General features: G+C 33.8%; 3 protein-coding genes across 15 annotated transcripts in view; 1 reads left to right on the top strand and 2 right to left on the bottom strand.

Annotated features, from left to right (window-relative positions):
* Nucleotides 1-12487, top strand: part of LOC132701054 (glycine receptor subunit alpha-4) — a 91033-nt gene extending 78546 nt beyond the window's left edge. For 4 of the 11 annotated variants that reach the window (XM_060668696.1, XM_060668697.1, XM_060668691.1 and 1 more), the window contains 5 exons: nt 2510-2724; nt 5876-5926; nt 8094-8198; nt 8803-8904; nt 12131-12487. In XM_060668696.1, the coding sequence (XP_060524679.1) occupies nt 2510-2724; nt 5876-5926; nt 8094-8198; nt 8803-8904; nt 12131-12487 (830 nt within the window). Of the gene's footprint in view, nt 1-2509; nt 2725-5875; nt 5927-7574; nt 8064-8093; nt 8199-8802; nt 11199-12130 lie in introns of those variants that run through there. The other 7 variants (XM_060668692.1, XM_060668694.1, XM_060668693.1 and 4 more) reach the window with 7 other exon arrangements.
* Nucleotides 12488-13482: 995 nt separating this feature from the next.
* LOC132701055 (ras-related protein Rab-27A) lies at nt 13483-14758 on the bottom strand. Of its 3 annotated transcripts, XM_060668704.1 has the most exons (6): nt 14648-14758; nt 14340-14485; nt 14223-14290; nt 14028-14142; nt 13742-13854; nt 13483-13686 (listed from the first exon to the last, which is right to left on the bottom strand). In XM_060668704.1, exons 2-6 carry the CDS (start codon nt 14481-14483, stop codon nt 13494-13496), a joined length of 633 nt encoding a protein of 210 aa, XP_060524687.1. In that variant the 5' UTR covers nt 14484-14485; nt 14648-14758; the 3' UTR covers nt 13483-13493. The 3 variants fall into 3 exon arrangements, with proteins under 3 accessions (XP_060524687.1, XP_060524686.1, XP_060524688.1); XM_060668703.1 differs by lacking the exon at nt 14648-14758 and having other exon boundaries at nt 14340-14641; XM_060668705.1 differs by lacking the exon at nt 14648-14758 and having other exon boundaries at nt 13534-13672; nt 14340-14641.
* A 278-nt stretch (nt 14759-15036) lies between these two features.
* On the bottom strand, nt 15037-17011 carry LOC132701052 (solute carrier family 35 member F2-like). The gene is made up of 6 exons (XM_060668688.1): nt 16764-17011; nt 16405-16708; nt 16040-16350; nt 15787-15991; nt 15606-15736; nt 15037-15553 (listed from the first exon to the last, which is right to left on the bottom strand). The coding sequence occupies exons 1-6, from the start codon at nt 16829-16831 to the stop codon at nt 15370-15372; spliced, it is 1203 nt and encodes a 400-aa protein (XP_060524671.1). The 5' UTR covers nt 16832-17011; the 3' UTR covers nt 15037-15369.
* Nucleotides 17012-17263: the final 252 nt, after the last annotated feature.

Here is a 17263-nt window from a genome sequence, read left to right as displayed (position 1 = left end):
AATTTGATAAGACAAAGGACCCGCACAACTTTTTCCTTAACTTTTGACCTAAAATTTGCCTATTACTGTATAATATTTTTAATGCTTTTATGCTTTTTAAATCTTAGCCCGCCATCTAAACAAATGCACAAGTTATTAATGAAGTTAATCACTGTGAGATCGATTAAAATATTTAAAGAATTTTTCATCCTATTCATCTTATTTTTATTACCAAAAAGCAATAATGAAGATTTTGTAAGCTTTAACTTAAGATTATGGCCTTTGGAGATTTCACTCAAAGTTCGTAAATCGTGATTTATTATTATTTTATACTTCCAAAATATCATCATCATCAAAATAATAATTGTCGGCAATTTTACAGAAAGTTAATGATATTAGAATGTCCGAAGTATACACAATAAATAACAGAAGACCTAAAATGGACCCCTGTGGCACCCCGAAACTAACTAACCAAAACTTTGGTATATTATTTTTGCTTTTTATTATTTAGATACGATGACATAAGAGTAAAAGATTCATTATAAAATCCATAATGTTTTACCTTTGATATTAGAAGCTGATAATTGATGATTGTATTGTAAGCCTTCGACAAACCTGACAGCACAAGAACGGTATTTATTTTCTTATCATACGCTCGAACAATATCATCCAATACATTAACCAATGCTACTTGTGTCCCAGACTTCTTTTTAAACCTACATTGCGTAAATGGAACAATAATGTTTGCAATAAAAAATTTGGTAATCGTTTCCTTATTGATATCTTCGACTCATACGGAAAGCAGCTTATTTTGATTGTATGGGTAATATATTTATCAATATATGGACTACAGTACTTTAGCATTAACGGTGATATGTCATTTAGACCAGTTGTATTTGTTTCAATACCATTAAGTGCCTTATTTACTTCTATTATTGTTGAAAGTTAACAGGAAATTGCAAATTTTGACTAGTGATTGTTTTCATTGAAATCGGAAATAACCTCAATAAATGTACCAAAATAACTTAAATTATTATCAACTATTGGATATAGCCATAAACATATGTCATCAAAATACGATATGAGACTATTAAAATATAAAGATGGAGGCCTGTAGAAAACCAAAAAATGTATAGACTCTATTCTTGATTTTTGTTTTAAAAGCAATACATTCTAATTGAGCGTTAATGTCAAGGTCCATCTCCATATTATACCTTATACTCATGCTTGACATAAACAGGAACTCCACTACCCCTTCCAATACTACCTTTTCTAAAAAAATTGGAAATAAAACCCTCAAACGGCCCAGAGACATCACCCTCCGAGAATCATGTTTCAGATAGGAACATTATATCAAAATTATTGTCAATAATTATACATTTTAATTAATTAAAACCAGTAAAAATCGATCTTACGTTCAGATGACCAACCTTCATAATAACGATCAGTTCCGCAAGAAATATACACTCACTAAATTTTCTGTAAAGCAAACTAAAGCAAGCAAAACAACGCAGTAAGACAAAAGTGTACCACAGTATGACGAATCCGCCCCAAAATATTGATATAATGATTATCGCTTAATGACAGAAATATTAAAAATAAGTGTATTAAATATTTACCGATAAATACTAAGAAAATTGATGTGTGGTTTAAGATATTGTATTAGGTGTATACCAAAAAAAGAAAAACAATCCAATATAAAAGAAAAAAAGAAAGTTATGTTTCCGTTCAACACCCACGCTCTTTTCAAAGATAACATTTGAATGGCGCGAGTAAATACGGAAAGTCGACTTTTTGTTAAGTCTTCTTTAATTTGAACACCAGTGTGTTTTTTTAATATTTATGATTCGATAGCACTTTTTTATATCGCCACTGAGAATGTTTACCTTCAATTTATTAGTAAATAATTCCTTCACCTTGGCCCAAAGATTTTCGCTGTCTTCCATGTGCACGCCAAATATGTGAACATTCAAATTGCGGCGGATTAACAAAGTTCTTTACTCTCATCCTCAGGGGACTCTAATTTAGCCATTATGACCGCTATTTCCTCATTTTGAGCAATCAGCCCTGCTTTAAATTTCTTTTTTACCATACCTGCTACTTTTTCCGCATTTTCTTGTATTAATTTATCATTAAAAACGGCAGTGATTGTTGATTTTATTTCACGTACGTCCGATGTTGACAGAACCATTTTGGCGGGAAACTTTTCAAAGAAATACTCAACATTTTCAATCAAATAAGGCACCAACAAATCAAATAGAGTTGATCGGCACACAATACGTGAGTTACCGGTTACAATACAATCAGTTTCGCTGATTAAAACATACATTAAACCCCAATAAGCACATCGAACTTGCAGAGCGATATGTCACACAACGGTACAATCAGTGCGCCATCTACCGACCCTAATAAAGTTACATTAGAGGCCAAAAAATATATAATATTAACCAAAAGGTTATGAGTGTTGGTCTGGCAATCGATCAAAGGAGCAACAGAAATTGGTCAGCTTTTAATTGACGTTTGATTTCAGGAGTAACAACAATGCTCAACTTTTTCACGACGTCGAACGGATTCCGATCGACGTTGCCGGTTGTGTCAAATTTAACCGCAATGAATGTATGGGACGGTGTGTGCATGTGTTTCATTTACGCATCGCTCTTGGAATTCGTCTGCGTTAACTACGTGGGTCGGAAAAGACCGCTTCACAATGTCGTTTATCGTCCTGGGGAGAATCCGTTTACGCAGGTCAGTAGTGCGCCCCCACTTTCTCCGCCTTTTTTAGGTTAATTGAGAAATAATACCGATTTGAAGCGAAATACTAGTCCAGAAGTCAAGTTAGAACTTTTGAAATTGAAATTCAAATTCAAAAAGGGATTCGAATTACTTAATAAACGGAAATATCCTTCTGGGTTATAACGTTCGAATCATTTCGGCATAATTTTGTGAATTTAAAGGTCAAGACTTTGCAACCCCTGTATAAAATAAAAAACAATCGCTTTGAATATAAATCATTACGATTCCGCCTAATTTAATTCACTTTCTAATTTAAACGATTGCCACGCAACCATAAACTGTATCGATATTTCTAAAGTTCTCTTTTAAGGTCAACTCATAATACAGTTGCACGCCTAATACAAATAAAATTCCATTTACTGTACATTTTACTAAACAAGTGTGTGGAAATAATATTCCATTTTTCATTTCGAGCAGTTCACTATGTAAATAAAACATTTCGAACCAGCGACAAAAATATACTTTTTGTGTCAGTTTGGCATCATCGGTGTGTTTTACGAACGACTAGACCATGCCCGTAATTAATTTGAAAGCTGAGACCTAGTTCAATGGATTCGTTCAAAGATTGTCTTCTATGGTCTACGGTAACATTAGCCATTAGCCCTTGTAGTTAATATATCGTATTAAATTAAAGTTTGGTGGGTTCAGTCGTTCGATTTAATCCATTCTATTCTATTTTCTTCTCTCTTTCTGCATGACTTGCATGCCTAAAGTGTTGTTTCCTTAATCGTCGACAATAACGAAAGCAATTTTTGCAAATTTTTAATGTACGCACTTAATAAATGAAGCAAAAAACATAATTTTTCCAATTTTTATATCTCTCACAGGTTTTAATTGTATATAATATAATGTAAAATAAATCGAATAAAATCAGTTTGATAATTTAATTATAATAGTATGCAATAAGTTTCATAAACGGCATTTCAGACACGAGTTCGATTTGGCGCGAGCGGAGCGAGTGCTTAACAAACAAGTAATTGTAGCAGGTTATTAACATGTTGTATACTGTACTTTTTCTACAACCATTACTTTTGAGTACAATTTTAGAAAACAGCACCAACACATTCAACGAGTGACGTGTGATGTCAAAATTAACAAACTTTAAAATGCCATAGCTAAAATCTATATAAATGATCCAATGGCTCCCAAACCCGTGACTAAAGTACCGGAACGTTCGAAAGAGCCATTGGTAAGGAAACCGAAGTCTTAAAGTGGCCTTTTCGCACATTTAGTTCGTGATAATTAAGTATTTTTGAGTAAGGAGTCGAAAAAATATTTTAATCCTGTTTTATGCACTGGAAGGGGGATCCTTGGTAAGGGATAGTGACAATTTACTTTGAATTTCTAAGAAATGTACACCCTTGTGAAATCTTTATTTATGGATCGATTTTGACATTTTTTTTGTTGAATAGATCTCTGAAAAATACACTAAAACCTTGTTTTGCGTATTGCTTTAACTTAAACTCGTGGCCAGGGTATATGAAGATCATTACGCCTGTACATCGTTGTAAAATCTTTGATTACGGTTGATAACACCCTATATTTCTTTTTACATCAACCTATATTTATGGCCCATTGGGACTAATTTTTAATATCAAATATCGAGAATGGCTATTGGGGATCTAAAGAGAAATGAAACGGTTTTTTCGTATAGCATCTGCTAGAAATAGTGTTTTGAAGCGGAAAATCGAGAAGTACTTTTAGAAATTTTTTCAAATTGAAAATGACAACTGATTCGTATTCAGTAACTAGACCAATGACCAACATTTTGTATGTGATTTTAAGATCTTACAAATTTTAATTAAACAAATTTCAAAATTAATGATAAAAAAGACTTTGTAAGGGACATCTTAAAACAACAGCATTAATAAATCATAGTATTCGAAAGGTATAATGTTAACAAAATTAAAATCTAAATTGCGAGTTAATTTGACAGTCGAATATTCGCTTCTCCGTGACAAACTTGATTTTACAAAAGAAACAGTATGCCAACATTAATCAATTTTGATATTTCTGTTATTTTCATTATTAGAGTAGAAATAAAAAAATAATTTGAAGAAAATCGTTGTCTTTCAGTTAAATCTATCCAACAAAAAAAGAATTATCAAAATTGAGTTGTAAACAAATATTCTATAGGCGTAATGCTTAAGCAATAGTCCTCAATATTTCGAGCACCCTGTATTCGAACTTAAAGGAAATTAGTATAGTTAGGTTTTATGTAGTCCTGAATAAGAATTCGTTGACGCTTTATTCTTAAATAAATCCCTAATAGTCCTTCTCGATATTTTTCATTAAAAATGAGTCCCAGATAGCCATTACTTCAGATTGATGGAATCAGAAACATAAGTTTTAGTGCGTTTTTGAGAGATCTATCCAACAAAAGAAAAAATGAAATAGTAAAGAAACATTTTACAGCGATGTACAATCTTAATCGCGCCACAAACGATGTTTCAAACACCCTGTATTGAAACATTATAGTCTTAGTCTCTCTTAGCCATCACTTTAAGTCGAAGCAATAAACAAAACAAGGTTTTAGTACATTTTTCGAAAGACTTATCCAACAAAAAAAAAGATCAAAATCAAATCATAAACAATGATTTTGCAAGGGTGTACAGTTCTTAAGTTGAACACACTGTATAGAAGTATAGAAATGTGCTTTAATATTTACAAGTATAAAATTTAATTCGTTTTTTTAATTCAAGGTAGAGAGAAAATAAATTGCTTATTTTACGCTACTTGTTAATTATTCACAATACGTCTCCGGATTCAACGCCGCATGGTACAAATTTTTGGAAGAAACTTTACCATTCCAACCTTCATATCGCACCTAACCTTTTGTAAATATAATCAACGACCTTTTTTGAAATAAATTATTATTCCACTATAATTTTCCTGAAAAAAAAGCGTTACCCGTAGTTCATCTGTTTCATCCCGCGGGCATGCGCAAAAGCAATCGTAACTCTTTCAAGTTAACCCTTCGCCGCAAAGCGAACTTTCACACCCAACAATCGAAATAAATATTAACCGCTTACCATTGTTAGGACCCTTGACTGCTCTTTGCCAATGGCACTAGTCGTAAGATTGTACGTTGTTCATGTTACAGCGTCTGCCCGCTGTTCTGAGCAGGATAGGCATTATACTGGCCAGTCCCTTGGTAAGCGTCTAGGTTACTACTTATTTAAATTTAGCTGTTCATCGAGCTGCATTATATACCGTATACTACGTTTTCCCTGAAAGCATTTTATACAATGCTCGCATACTTGCACGGCTCAGTTGCATGCGCATGGCGATTAATTGAAAAACGTACGAGTTTTGTAAATTAAATAATGACACTTCGGCTGATAGACTTGGATCGGCAAAAGGAAAACGTGATCTGCCTCCATTACGGGTCTGAATTTACTCAAGTCATTTGGTTATCTATTGCGATTTTTTTTTGTGAAGGAGTGTTATATGAAAATGACTGACACCAATTTCGAGCAACGGTTTGAGGTTTTGCTTCAGAATTGGATGTAGTGTTTTATCAGATTTGTGAGGCATTTTCGAAAGAAACAGGGTCCGATTGAAGACGAACCACGAGGCGCAAAGATGGATGAATTTTTTTGACAGAATCCGTGATCTTGTGCGTTCAGATCGTCAGAGTTGAATTTGACCCACAACACCGTTCACCAGATATCGATCAATGAATTGATGATGCGCAAAATCTGGTCAAAAATGGTTTTAAGACAGCTTTAGCAAGAGCAAAAGTGCAGTAGACAGAAAAGGTGACTTGACAGAAACCAAGCTCCAGAGTATGAATAGCATACCTCTCCGCACAAAAAAGCAATGATGAGAAAGTCGACGATCAGATACATGCTGATTGGCTTGTTCGTCTACGGAATTGTCCATACTCAATTTTTACCTTAGGAGCAAACGGCAATCCACAGCTTTACTAGAAGGTTCTCAAAAAACTTCAAGGAAAGGTGATTCACGTGAGACCGAATATCAAGAAAAACTATGTTGCATCACGAGCTAATGCTTCTTATTTGCCTTACTTAAGTCATAATGACTGATTTTTATTCCCAACTCGAAAACGTTCAAACGGCTGTAACCGACTACTTGGAAGCTTTTATAGCAGCACTGTGTGGCTTCAGAAGGAAGTTACTTTGAGATTAACAATATATAATTATAATTCTATTAGAATAAAAAAATTAAAAAATACTCTCATTACTTAATTTACAGACCTCGAATACAACTGTTGAAGTGGGATTTGAAAGAAAAGAACTACATCCCTTCTTTTACGGTATCCGGACTAATAAATTCGGGACGTTTTAATTTTGCGATTTTTAAGGGCAGTTTCAAAACACCGTTTGCTTAAATTAAACACAATTTCCTCCTCTCCATCCATGGACGCGCTTGCTTACCGCACGTTTTACTCATATAGTCGTAAGTTTTAAGGAAGACGAAAGATTTAGATACTCTATCTGTGCTTTTAGCTGTAGTTTTGAATGCGGTACTTTATTAATATTAATACTTTTTAATAATCGGAAAGAACAGCTCTAGTAAATCGTACGATAAGTGCGTGTGTTTGTGACAACCTTTAAAATAAACCAGACGTCAACAGGTATACATAGCTAAGAGAAGGTAGCTCTATATACTAGACTCTAAAAGGCCGAAAGAGACTCGAGCTTGATGCATGTTTTTTTACGTTCCTTCAAACCGAACTCAGACTGCACAAAAAGTCCCAAGATCCCGCTTTGCCCTGTGGTTTGCTTGCTTTTTTCATTATACCACTTTAATCAAGTTGACTTTGTTACAATTGATAGGAGACTGCGGTACAAGAATATTATTCCACATTCTGTGAGAGTCCCGAAAGTATAGTAAGTTGGAATTTCGACTAGGTTTGTTAAAGTTGCAGAACTTTGTTGTAGTTTGTTTTAGTACCTTACCGCTTTGTAACGTGGTGGTTGAACGTTGCTAACACCTGAAACAAAATCATTTGTTAATTTTACGAAAATTTTCTCTATTTTTTTTATACCCGTCGGAAATTTTCTTTTCTACATTACTTAATAATTGATAAATTCTGTACCAAGAACTGAAAGCAACATAATATGCTGAGTAAATGTTTTCTACATCCTACATGACACTATAATTTTCTTCATTTATTTAAAATCAGCACAAAAAATAAATTTATATCCAGTGTTGCGTTAAAATTTATTCTATTTTTAATCCATTTACTGGCATTCGCTTTGAAAGTATTTGGTGGTGAACTAACCATACTAGTATGTAGTTGTATACGTTCAAAGCTACATATATATACAAAATGCGTTTTCTGGGATCCACAGGGCGACAAGAAAAGAGACTCTGTCACGCTGGCTAACGAAATAATTAGTTGCGCCAATTGTGGACCAAATCCTTGTAGTCACACGAACAATGGCTGTCCTGCTGAAGTAAGTATTTTGACAAATTACTTAGGGAACAGAGTCTCGTCAATAATCGCAAAATTTAGTTTAAATAAGCTGATGACATTTATAGTATATTATGCAACAAGTGCGGTAAACGGTATTTGACATTTGACACGAGCGGAGCGCAGCGCAGCGAGTGTTTAAAAAACCAGTGACTTAAAAGTTTATCAGACGTGTTGCACATTATACTTTTTCTACGACAGTTAGTTTTTGGGTACATTTTCGCAAAACAACATGGTAACTGGCATGGCCGTCAGAATTGACAAACGTCAAAATTCAAAGCGTGGGAAATATCTCCGAAAATATCCGACGCTTCCCGCACGCTAGATCGGTGTGTAATTATTTTACAGACGGGAGTAGAAAAATTTATTTGAAACTAAACGTTGCGAGAAATTGACAGCTAGATTTGAATATAACAGAGTCAGTTGCACGAAAGTTTCAAATATGTCAAAAATTAGTAAAAAGTAGCACAAAAAGTATAATTTTCATATATCTTTAAAACGACTGTGCAACAGCTCCGTTGTTAAATAGATCTTAAGTGAACTTTAACGACCAACAGATTCTTAACTATTAATTTAACTTTGAACAGGCGCGCCTTTTGCAGGTCAGGAAAAAGGAGCCGCCCCACCCAATCAGAGTGGCGAAGACGATTGACGTTATAGCTAGGATAACGTTCCCGACAGCTTTCGCGGTATTCCTCATATTTTTTTTCTACCATTACAAAAGCTTTACAAACGCACACGATTAGAAACGGCTAAAAATTACAAACGTTTTAAACGAAACTGCTTACTTACATACACAAAACATATCAAAACCAGTGAATGAACCAGAGTGGTACTTAAAAATAGTGTGTAAATATATTTGAGACGTGTGCCATGTAGAGGAAAAATAATGTGTCAGCTTCTATATACGCAAGTTTCAAAGCTGATCAACCGAGGTTCGCAAAACGTGTAGCTGTTACAGCACTGTATATAATTTTAAGAAATTTCATATTTTGAGATAGCTATATGTATATTTTCTGCAAGTATTATATATGTATACACCAATCTGATTTTTGTTTAAGACTTGTGATATAGGAGTGATCGGCGAGGTTTTCGTGACAGGTAGTACGTGCGGTATGTTTCATTAATAATCGGATTCCCCTAGAAACGAAACAAAAATAAGATCCTTTTTACATTCTGTTATCTGCAGTGATAAAATAAATTGTCATGCATTGCAATTTTTTTAACACGCCGTATATTTGGATTGATTGAAACATCTCGCATAAAACGATGTAGGAAGCCGATCACTTCGGAGATAAGGAAACACTTTTTTATTGTTTTGCTGTTTCACATAGTAGCGAAAAAAAAATTAAATATCATTTGTTGGGGTCATTCCACAACCCTTAATTTATATGATAAATTCGTCTATATAGTGATATTTCTAGTCAGCAGCGTCACATATTATGTGCATGCGGTGTAGAACCAAGTTGTACAAAATCATTTTAAACTTACGTACTATTGAATATAGAGCAATGAGCATTAGCCACGCAAGCAGCCATGAATTTAAGGCACCGCTACTGAGTTCGACGCCATTTGCCGAATTTTGGAATAATTAAAAGAGCATTTTCCTTAGTGTTGGTGCTGTGAAGTTCATGCGGTCTTGCATGCAGCAGTTTTTGATAGTCGAAACACTAAAACTAACAAAGACTGATGCCGTGTAATCGCGTTTATTCCCTTGCTGAAAATAAAACACGAATTTTATCGAATTTAACACGTTGATTTTTAAACAATCACGATCTTGACGTTGTGTTATTATTAGGAATATTAAGTATATAAAGTTATTTTTACACACCTGATAGGTAAAATTTGTTGGGACTCTGCATTATAATTTTTATTTGTAGTTGAAGTTTCGGAAGTTATATTATATGTTTAACCACCTCTCTGTGATTAATGTTATGTGAACCGTACCTGACATTTTGTTCATCGAACACACATGGTTATTTATTTGTAACGCCTTCATTGTCGAGTTTCGCCTACACTTAATATTATGAGCTTGAATTTGCACTGTTATTGCGAGCAACCCCATCGCAGACATAAAAATAAATGGGAGGTTTCCACATCTCGTTCGTAAGTGTGAGATAAATTTTTGTTGCCTGTAGCTTTAATTGCAATTTCTGAGTGAGGCGCTAGCCATATTCAAGCTTATTTATATTCTTATATAAAAACAAATATCTTATATAAAAACACCACCGTTTCAATTTGCGAACGAACTCAAGAATCGCCCTGTTTTTCGCAACAAGAGCTTCTGGTGCTTGTGGTTAAAGCAATGTGATATTTGGAATTGCTTAAAACTTTTACCCTTGTCCCATTTAAATAATATTCGGCAAACTGATGCGCCAAAAGACAAAGTACATTCCAATTGCGATTTTAGCAGTAGGGCTTGTCAGTAACATTTGATATGTTGTTTGTGTTTTTTTTTAATGTTAAATTCTATATGTACATCAAGATACCCAATACTGGACATTAACATCATATAGTAGAGAAATAGGGGCCTACAGCTTACCAAGTTTAGTTTTTATCGGATCAATGATACGTAACAGTGTAAATATACCCAAGAATCTAGTTAATTCGTAAGAAATCGCATACTCGATTGGTATTACCCGCATAGATGTAGTCCTTTTTCACATCAGCTGTATTATAATATATACAAAAGTAAATTTTGTAATTAAAAAAATTCTAAGTGGCTAAAAGCTTTAAAGTGACCTCAATTTTATATATGATAACTATTGTAATCTTAACCATTTTTTGGCTTTAACATTGCCTTTTAATATGCACCAATTTAACCACAATTTGATATTTGATATGATATAATTAGATGATAAAGTTTAAGAAGTAATTGCATTCGGCTCAGATGTATATATTGCACACATCGAATTCATAATGAATACCCTGTGACTTACGACGTTTCATTTGTTAAAGTTTACGAATAAATAATTCCATCTAAGTCCTAAAGAATATTACTCCCACCTCCGCCCCTTTACCAACATCGACCCACTTAATGGAGTTAAACATTACGTATGAAATAATAATTACGATACCGGCCTAATTACAGACTAATGTAATTTTTTAATAAAATTTGACATTTAAGACGATTTGAGAACATTTTGGTTTTTGGTTGAAGAGAGAGAGATAGAGGGAGAGGAGAGAGAGAGAGAGAGAGAGAGAATATAATTAAATATCCTAATTAATTAAAATGATTTTTTTAAGAAAATAGCAAATATTACCTTGTAGAAACTATCGAATTTTACTTAACTTATTAAATTTATTAATCAATATTACTTTTTACAAAACGTCTGGATTCCTCTTGCGTCAGTTTTTGCCGAGTCAACAGGATGATTGGCGAAACGTCAGCAAGTTCGACTCATCGAAAACCAAGTTTTGTAAAAAGTATTACCTATGGAAGTTTCTTTGGAAAATTAATCAATATTTGTTTAGCGAAACATCATTCGTATTCTCTGGTTGGCTCAAAAAGAATTTTGAAATTTGGTATCTCAATATTCTCGGTTAGCTACTAGATATATAGAGATCCTGCTTATGATAATAATTCGGGAACATTTAAAACCACCATGAAAAAATATTAAAAATAGCCATTCAATATGCGCATGTGCTCTCGTTTTCAATCAATCAGACAATGCGGCGTTTGACGCGTACCATGGCCGCTGACATTTCGACAGTTTTCGGTTTAACTTTTACTTTTAATAATTTCGCAAAATATGCCCGATCCCGATAAATGTAAAACAAGTTAAGAAGTGTTGTATTATCTAATAGCTATATGTGTAGCTAGCTTGAAAATTGAAACTACTGTTATGAAAAATCAGTCGGCTAATATTAATTTTAATAAAATAACATCTTAATACTATCGAAGACATTTTCCAGACATCCGTTTGGAAAACGGGCCTACATTGCGACCTGACAGCAAAATCAGCGGGAAGACTCATTTCCACTTGCCAAAGTCTGCAGAAAGGGCTCAACGTATTATCCGAAAAGTCGCATGAGCTTGGTGATTTTGCGGATCAGATTCAGCACATGCGATACCAATTCGAAGCGGCTAGATTTTTTGTCGTCAACCGATCAGTCGTATTCTATCAAATAAACAAAACAATCCAGTGGCTGATAGCAATATTGCTGGGAATGGTTCAGGTCTCCCCGCCCACGCAAACATATCAATATAAAGGAAACAATTTTGTCACTAATTCTAGTTCATTTTTATTAGTAAGTAGTAACAAGAAATAAAAATATTGTCACTGACATGTATTACACAAATTTAACAAATATAATAGTGTACCCACACTAACACATTTCAGCACAATCTCTCTATTTATACGACCTTCGACATCATTTCTTATGGTCCCAAGTTGACTTGATTGGTTTGTGTTGTCCCTGATTGCAAAAAGTAATTCCCAAATGATCCCACAACGGTTCGATAGTCATTGAAAAGTAGTTTTTTCATACATGAAAATATGTTTATTTTCCAACTACACGAAGACCAATTATTTACCAGTAGGCCGTGATTGTATCTTAAAAACTGTGGTGATTAAAATACAAGATGTGAAAGGAAAAAAAGGATTCTTATTAATATCTCAAATATTTTTTGTCGATTTTGTTCAATCAATCAAAATCGACAACCAAAAAGTTGTACGTGGGGTGTGTAACCATAAAAACAAATATTCAATTTTACCACCCAATGTTGGTCTGTCAGTGCAAGTTCCAAGCCTAAAGTCCTAAAAATTTTGGAATGTTTATATAGTTTTTTAAATTGTATAATTTTTTTGAATTAATCGCATTTTTTATCAAATTCCCATTCCCAGATAAGGTTTTGTGAAACCATGTTTCCCTAGTTATATTAATAAAAAAATATTTCAGCTTTCTGAGCTTTATTTCTTAACACACCCACATAATTGCCAAAGCCACATTATCAATGCTAACCCCTCCCTTTTTTTTTAATTTTGATTTCACGTTTCTTATTTAACACAACACACAAATGGGTAGCAATGTTTTAGCCACGGTATAAAATGACATAGGCTTTTGTTTTGGTTACATATTTTGCGCTTCAGGTTTAAGTACATAAGTATATATTCTATATAAACATTTTATAATTCATTCTTTTTTATGACAGTTTGTTGACCATTGTTAATTAGAACAAATTAAAAAATATTTTTCTATAATTTTCCTTATAATTAGTGATACAAAAATACACTTAAAGTATAGAGGATCCACCAGTTCTTAAAAAATGTTTGCTTTAACAATTACAATTATGAGAAGGGGGGTCAGTGAGCTCTGGTTTGATGCAGTCTTTAGGACGATTTCGTGAGTCAGGCAATAATGCAGAATCTACAGCCAATTCCATGCGAATCATGACTCTCTCCAGCAAGGTTTCTACTGCTCTGGCTACATTTTGTCCAGTGGCCGCGCTCGTTTCTAAATATGGAAGACTGCAACTCATCCCAATTCGAGTGACAACCTAAACATTCACTATTACTGCCTTACCCATTTTTTTCCGCGAATTCCCTTGCTCGCCATTCAGTGATAACCCTTCTATCCTCAAGATCTGCTTTGTTTCCACAAAGAATTACATCGGGAGCATCACAATAGGCATGAAGCTAGTATGACAAATATTTTTAATAGGTATACAATTACATAGGTAACTACAAATTCTCAAAAATCAAAGAAAGTGCAAAAACCAAAATAGGACATGCTGAATTGTGCAAAATAAAAAGAAGATTATAAAAATATTCAAAGTTAAGCAAGGCGTGTGGTTCTGGGTTTACCATACCCGCAGTTGTTCGATCCAGTTGCGAATCTCGAGAAATGACTGTTCATTAGTTAAATCAAACAGTAGTAAAAAACCCATTGCGTCCCGATAAAATGCTGTTGTTAGGCTACGAAATCTGATAATCAAAAATTGGGACGTCTATATAGAACTATATTATCCTACATAAATTTAACAAATGTTTTTATAACCACTCACCTCTCTTGCCCTGCAGTATCCCAAAGTTGTAAATGAATTCGATGGTTTCTGCCCTTGGACTGGTAAACCTACGAAATTTTGCTAAAGAACGAAGCTGATAAAATTTGTAAAAATTACCATTCTCTTTTCCCGAAAATCAATACCAACTGTTGAAATAAATCTAGAATTGAAACTACCATCAGTATACTGATATAGAAAACTGGTTTTTCCCACTCCTGAATCTCCGAGAGCCAGAAATTTTATTAAATAATCATAATCCATTCCTACAATTAAAAAAAAATGAAAAAGGCGATTTTAAAATTTTTAAATAAGTTTGTTCAGTTGTCTGAACATTGCAAATTAGTTTCAAAACTACAAAAAATACAATATAAACAAAACATATTAAAAAAAAATAGAAACAGACTAAAAAAATGTAACATAACCACCTGTCAGATTTGTAACAAAATACACAGATCATACCAAGTCTGGTATGGCGTGTAAAATAAAAAATTGATATGACAGATAAATCAATTGAAGATGACGATATAGAAACCAATCTAATCACCACACGACTTATGAAAAACCAACTAATATTAATTGAAAATAAATTTCGATATTTATGTTTGTCACGACAATTTGTTGTTCTGTGACTGGAATAGCGTCCGTTTTGATTTTTGCAAAACTTCAACATTATTTACCGGAAATAAGCAGATGTCGTTGGCCGAGTTGCCCGATGTAGTAATAAACGTTGAGAATAATATTTTCTATGACCCGGTGCAATGGAAACAAATAACAAGGAAAATAATACGTTTTGGTTCATTTAAAGTTTTTATTAAGACAAATTGTATAAATTAGTTGTAAGTGGGTATTTACGTCAAATTCTTCCGTTGCCAATTATACAAAGGTAGAAAAGTTTCGTTGCATAGAGTATACGTATGGTAATGCATAATGCTCTAGGGATTACAGTGTCTGCACATAAGGGAATACTTACTACAGTAAGGAGATAATTTGGCACAACTCTTAACTCTCATTCCGCTCTACACGCTGCGTTTTATGTTCCACTTCATTTGCCAGAGTAAATTTCGACAACTTTCCAAAATTCATATTTGCAACCTTACCTTCTATTACTATCCAGATATTTAAAAATGATCAATTTCAGAAAAATCTTTTAAGTTGCAGTTGTTTGATTATTGATAATATCGTGACTTCCATAAAAAGATGTGAAAGTAGTGTTTGTGCTATGACTCAGAAGGAATGTGTCATTACTATTTAGGGTACCAAAAGTGGAAAGCACTTCATTCATCTGGTCAGGGCTATCAGTAATAATGTGTTCGGGTAACTGGCATTCAGATCTGAAAGTCAGTGAACATTATATTTATTATAAGAACTAGAGTGGAAATTTACCTGTTATTTAGTTGATTGTTTAAAGGCCTATTTGCAGACACATTCTGTGTTCCTAGGGGAGTTGGTTTTATTGAGTATATGAGAATTCCGGTAATTGACAGTGAATATGACAAAAAGTATAATGCGTGGGACTACAAAATGATTAAACATAGTCATAAACCTTTTAAAACACATTTCTTACCTTAAAGTTAAATAAAGGAATGCCTAAAAGTAAAGTGTAAAAATTTCCAGACAGTAAAGACAAGTGTAATGCAGTTGTCCCCATATTGACCAAAAACACGCTAGAAAATGTACAAAATATGAATTGGCAAGCCGAAAATGATGAAATTAGAGCACTGGAATTCTTCCATATTGAAGGTACTAGAGTCTGCCTTTCAAGCACAAACCTAAAAAAAGTTTTTGTTGAAAATTCCAACACTAGAATGCAAAATTACATTTGAGCCCCACTGACTAGACTGCCAATCAAACCCAAGAATCCTAAATATTCAATGATATCTGTACTTTTGACAGACAGTTCCTGTAACACAGTTACAATTGCAAACAAAACCGATCCTCCCAGGCAGAGCATATCTCCGACTAATTGGTTTTTGCCGTCGATTTTCGTATCTTCTATATTTGCCCAAACAAGGCAACCAACACCTATAAGACATACCGACACGGCAATAATGTGTACCATTCTATAACGCACTCCCAGTATCAGACAGCTTAGAGCCAACGCTACAGGAATTGCTACACATCCAAGCAACTAAAATACGTTTATGCTTACAGTTTTACCCTTAATAAAATAAATATGGCAAACCTGAATACTGGTAAGGGTGGTGTATTTGTGAGCAGTGCTCATAAGAGTATTGGCTTCTACATCTATTATACCAAGCAATAAATATCTCCAACCGCGCGCTTTAATAATGGAAAATAAGCCTTTATCTCCTCTTCGGAATGCAAGCCAGCTAGTGTAAATTGCGCACAAAAACAAATAATGTATGAAAGACTGTCCTGTGGGAAGTACCTCGCTTGATCCCATGCTCATGTAGTGCGCCAAAGTATTAATTGCACAGACTATAACCGATAAAAATTGTCCTAGTATAATATTTTGCCAAACGCGCCTAAAAGGATCAATAAAAGCCAAAAAATAGTCAACGAACGAGTACGAGAGATCACCATGTCCCTAATTCATGTATGCTGCCGGTTTTTGTGCACATGTCAGCATTCTGAGCCCTGCCGCTCATGTTCTTAAATCGTTCATTAATTTTTTTGATATATTTTATCGGCGTAAACACAAGGGCGGGGCACCCTTCTCATTCAACCCTTGTGAACAATGACGATTAATAATTGCGCAAGCGTCGCTCACAAAAATAATATAATTTTACATATAATTATCATAAAAAGATCAACTTGTTTAATATGACGGAGGTGCAAAAATTTCAGGTTTCTAGTACCAATAAAAATAAATCCTTACACTCTTTTTTTAATTAATTTTAAAATCGCCGCCGATGATTGAAATTTCAGAGATAGCAAATAGGTAGTTGGTAAATTTGGAAGGCACCGTGTTTACTTAAGTCGTAATAATTGTATTTATATTTTCATTTAACACATGATCTACAAAATCTTATTTTGAAAAGTGGAACACACTGAAGTTATCCAAAAGGTCATGTAAGCTT

This window comes from Cylas formicarius, unplaced genomic scaffold (genome assembly GCF_029955315.1).
Source record: "Cylas formicarius isolate icCylForm1 unplaced genomic scaffold, icCylForm1.1 PGA_scaffold_4__25_contigs__length_36172078, whole genome shotgun sequence".
Classification (NCBI taxonomy): Eukaryota; Metazoa; Arthropoda; class Insecta; order Coleoptera; family Brentidae; genus Cylas; species Cylas formicarius.
Note: the sequence above shows the minus strand (reverse complement) of the source record. Positions and strands in the feature narration are given on the sequence as shown.

What these genes read in the sequence shown, in the direction of transcription:
- LOC132701055 (XM_060668704.1), bottom strand. Translation starts at nt 14,483, where the DNA reads ATGGATTATGATTATTTAATAAAATTTCTGGCTCTCGGAGATTCAGGA. An exon ending in ATTTTCGGGAAAAGAGAATG is followed by an intron (nt 14,291 to 14,339) that starts GTAATTTTTACA and finishes AAAATTTCGTAG; the next exon opens with GTTTACCAGTCCAAGGGCAG. An exon ending in GAATTCGCGGAAAAAAATGG is followed by an intron (nt 13,687 to 13,741) that starts GTAAGGCAGTAA and finishes GATGAGTTGCAG; the next exon opens with TCTTCCATATTTAGAAACGA.
- LOC132701052 (XM_060668688.1), bottom strand. Translation starts at nt 16,831, where the DNA reads ATGAGCGGCAGGGCTCAGAATGCTGACATGTGCACAAAAACCGGCAGC. An exon ending in CTAGTCAGTGGGGCTCAAAT is followed by an intron (nt 15,992 to 16,039) that starts GTAATTTTGCAT and finishes AACTTTTTTTAG; the next exon opens with GTTTGTGCTTGAAAGGCAGA. An exon ending in AACAATCAACTAAATAACAG is followed by an intron (nt 15,554 to 15,605) that starts GTAAATTTCCAC and finishes ACTGACTTTCAG; the next exon opens with ATCTGAATGCCAGTTACCCG.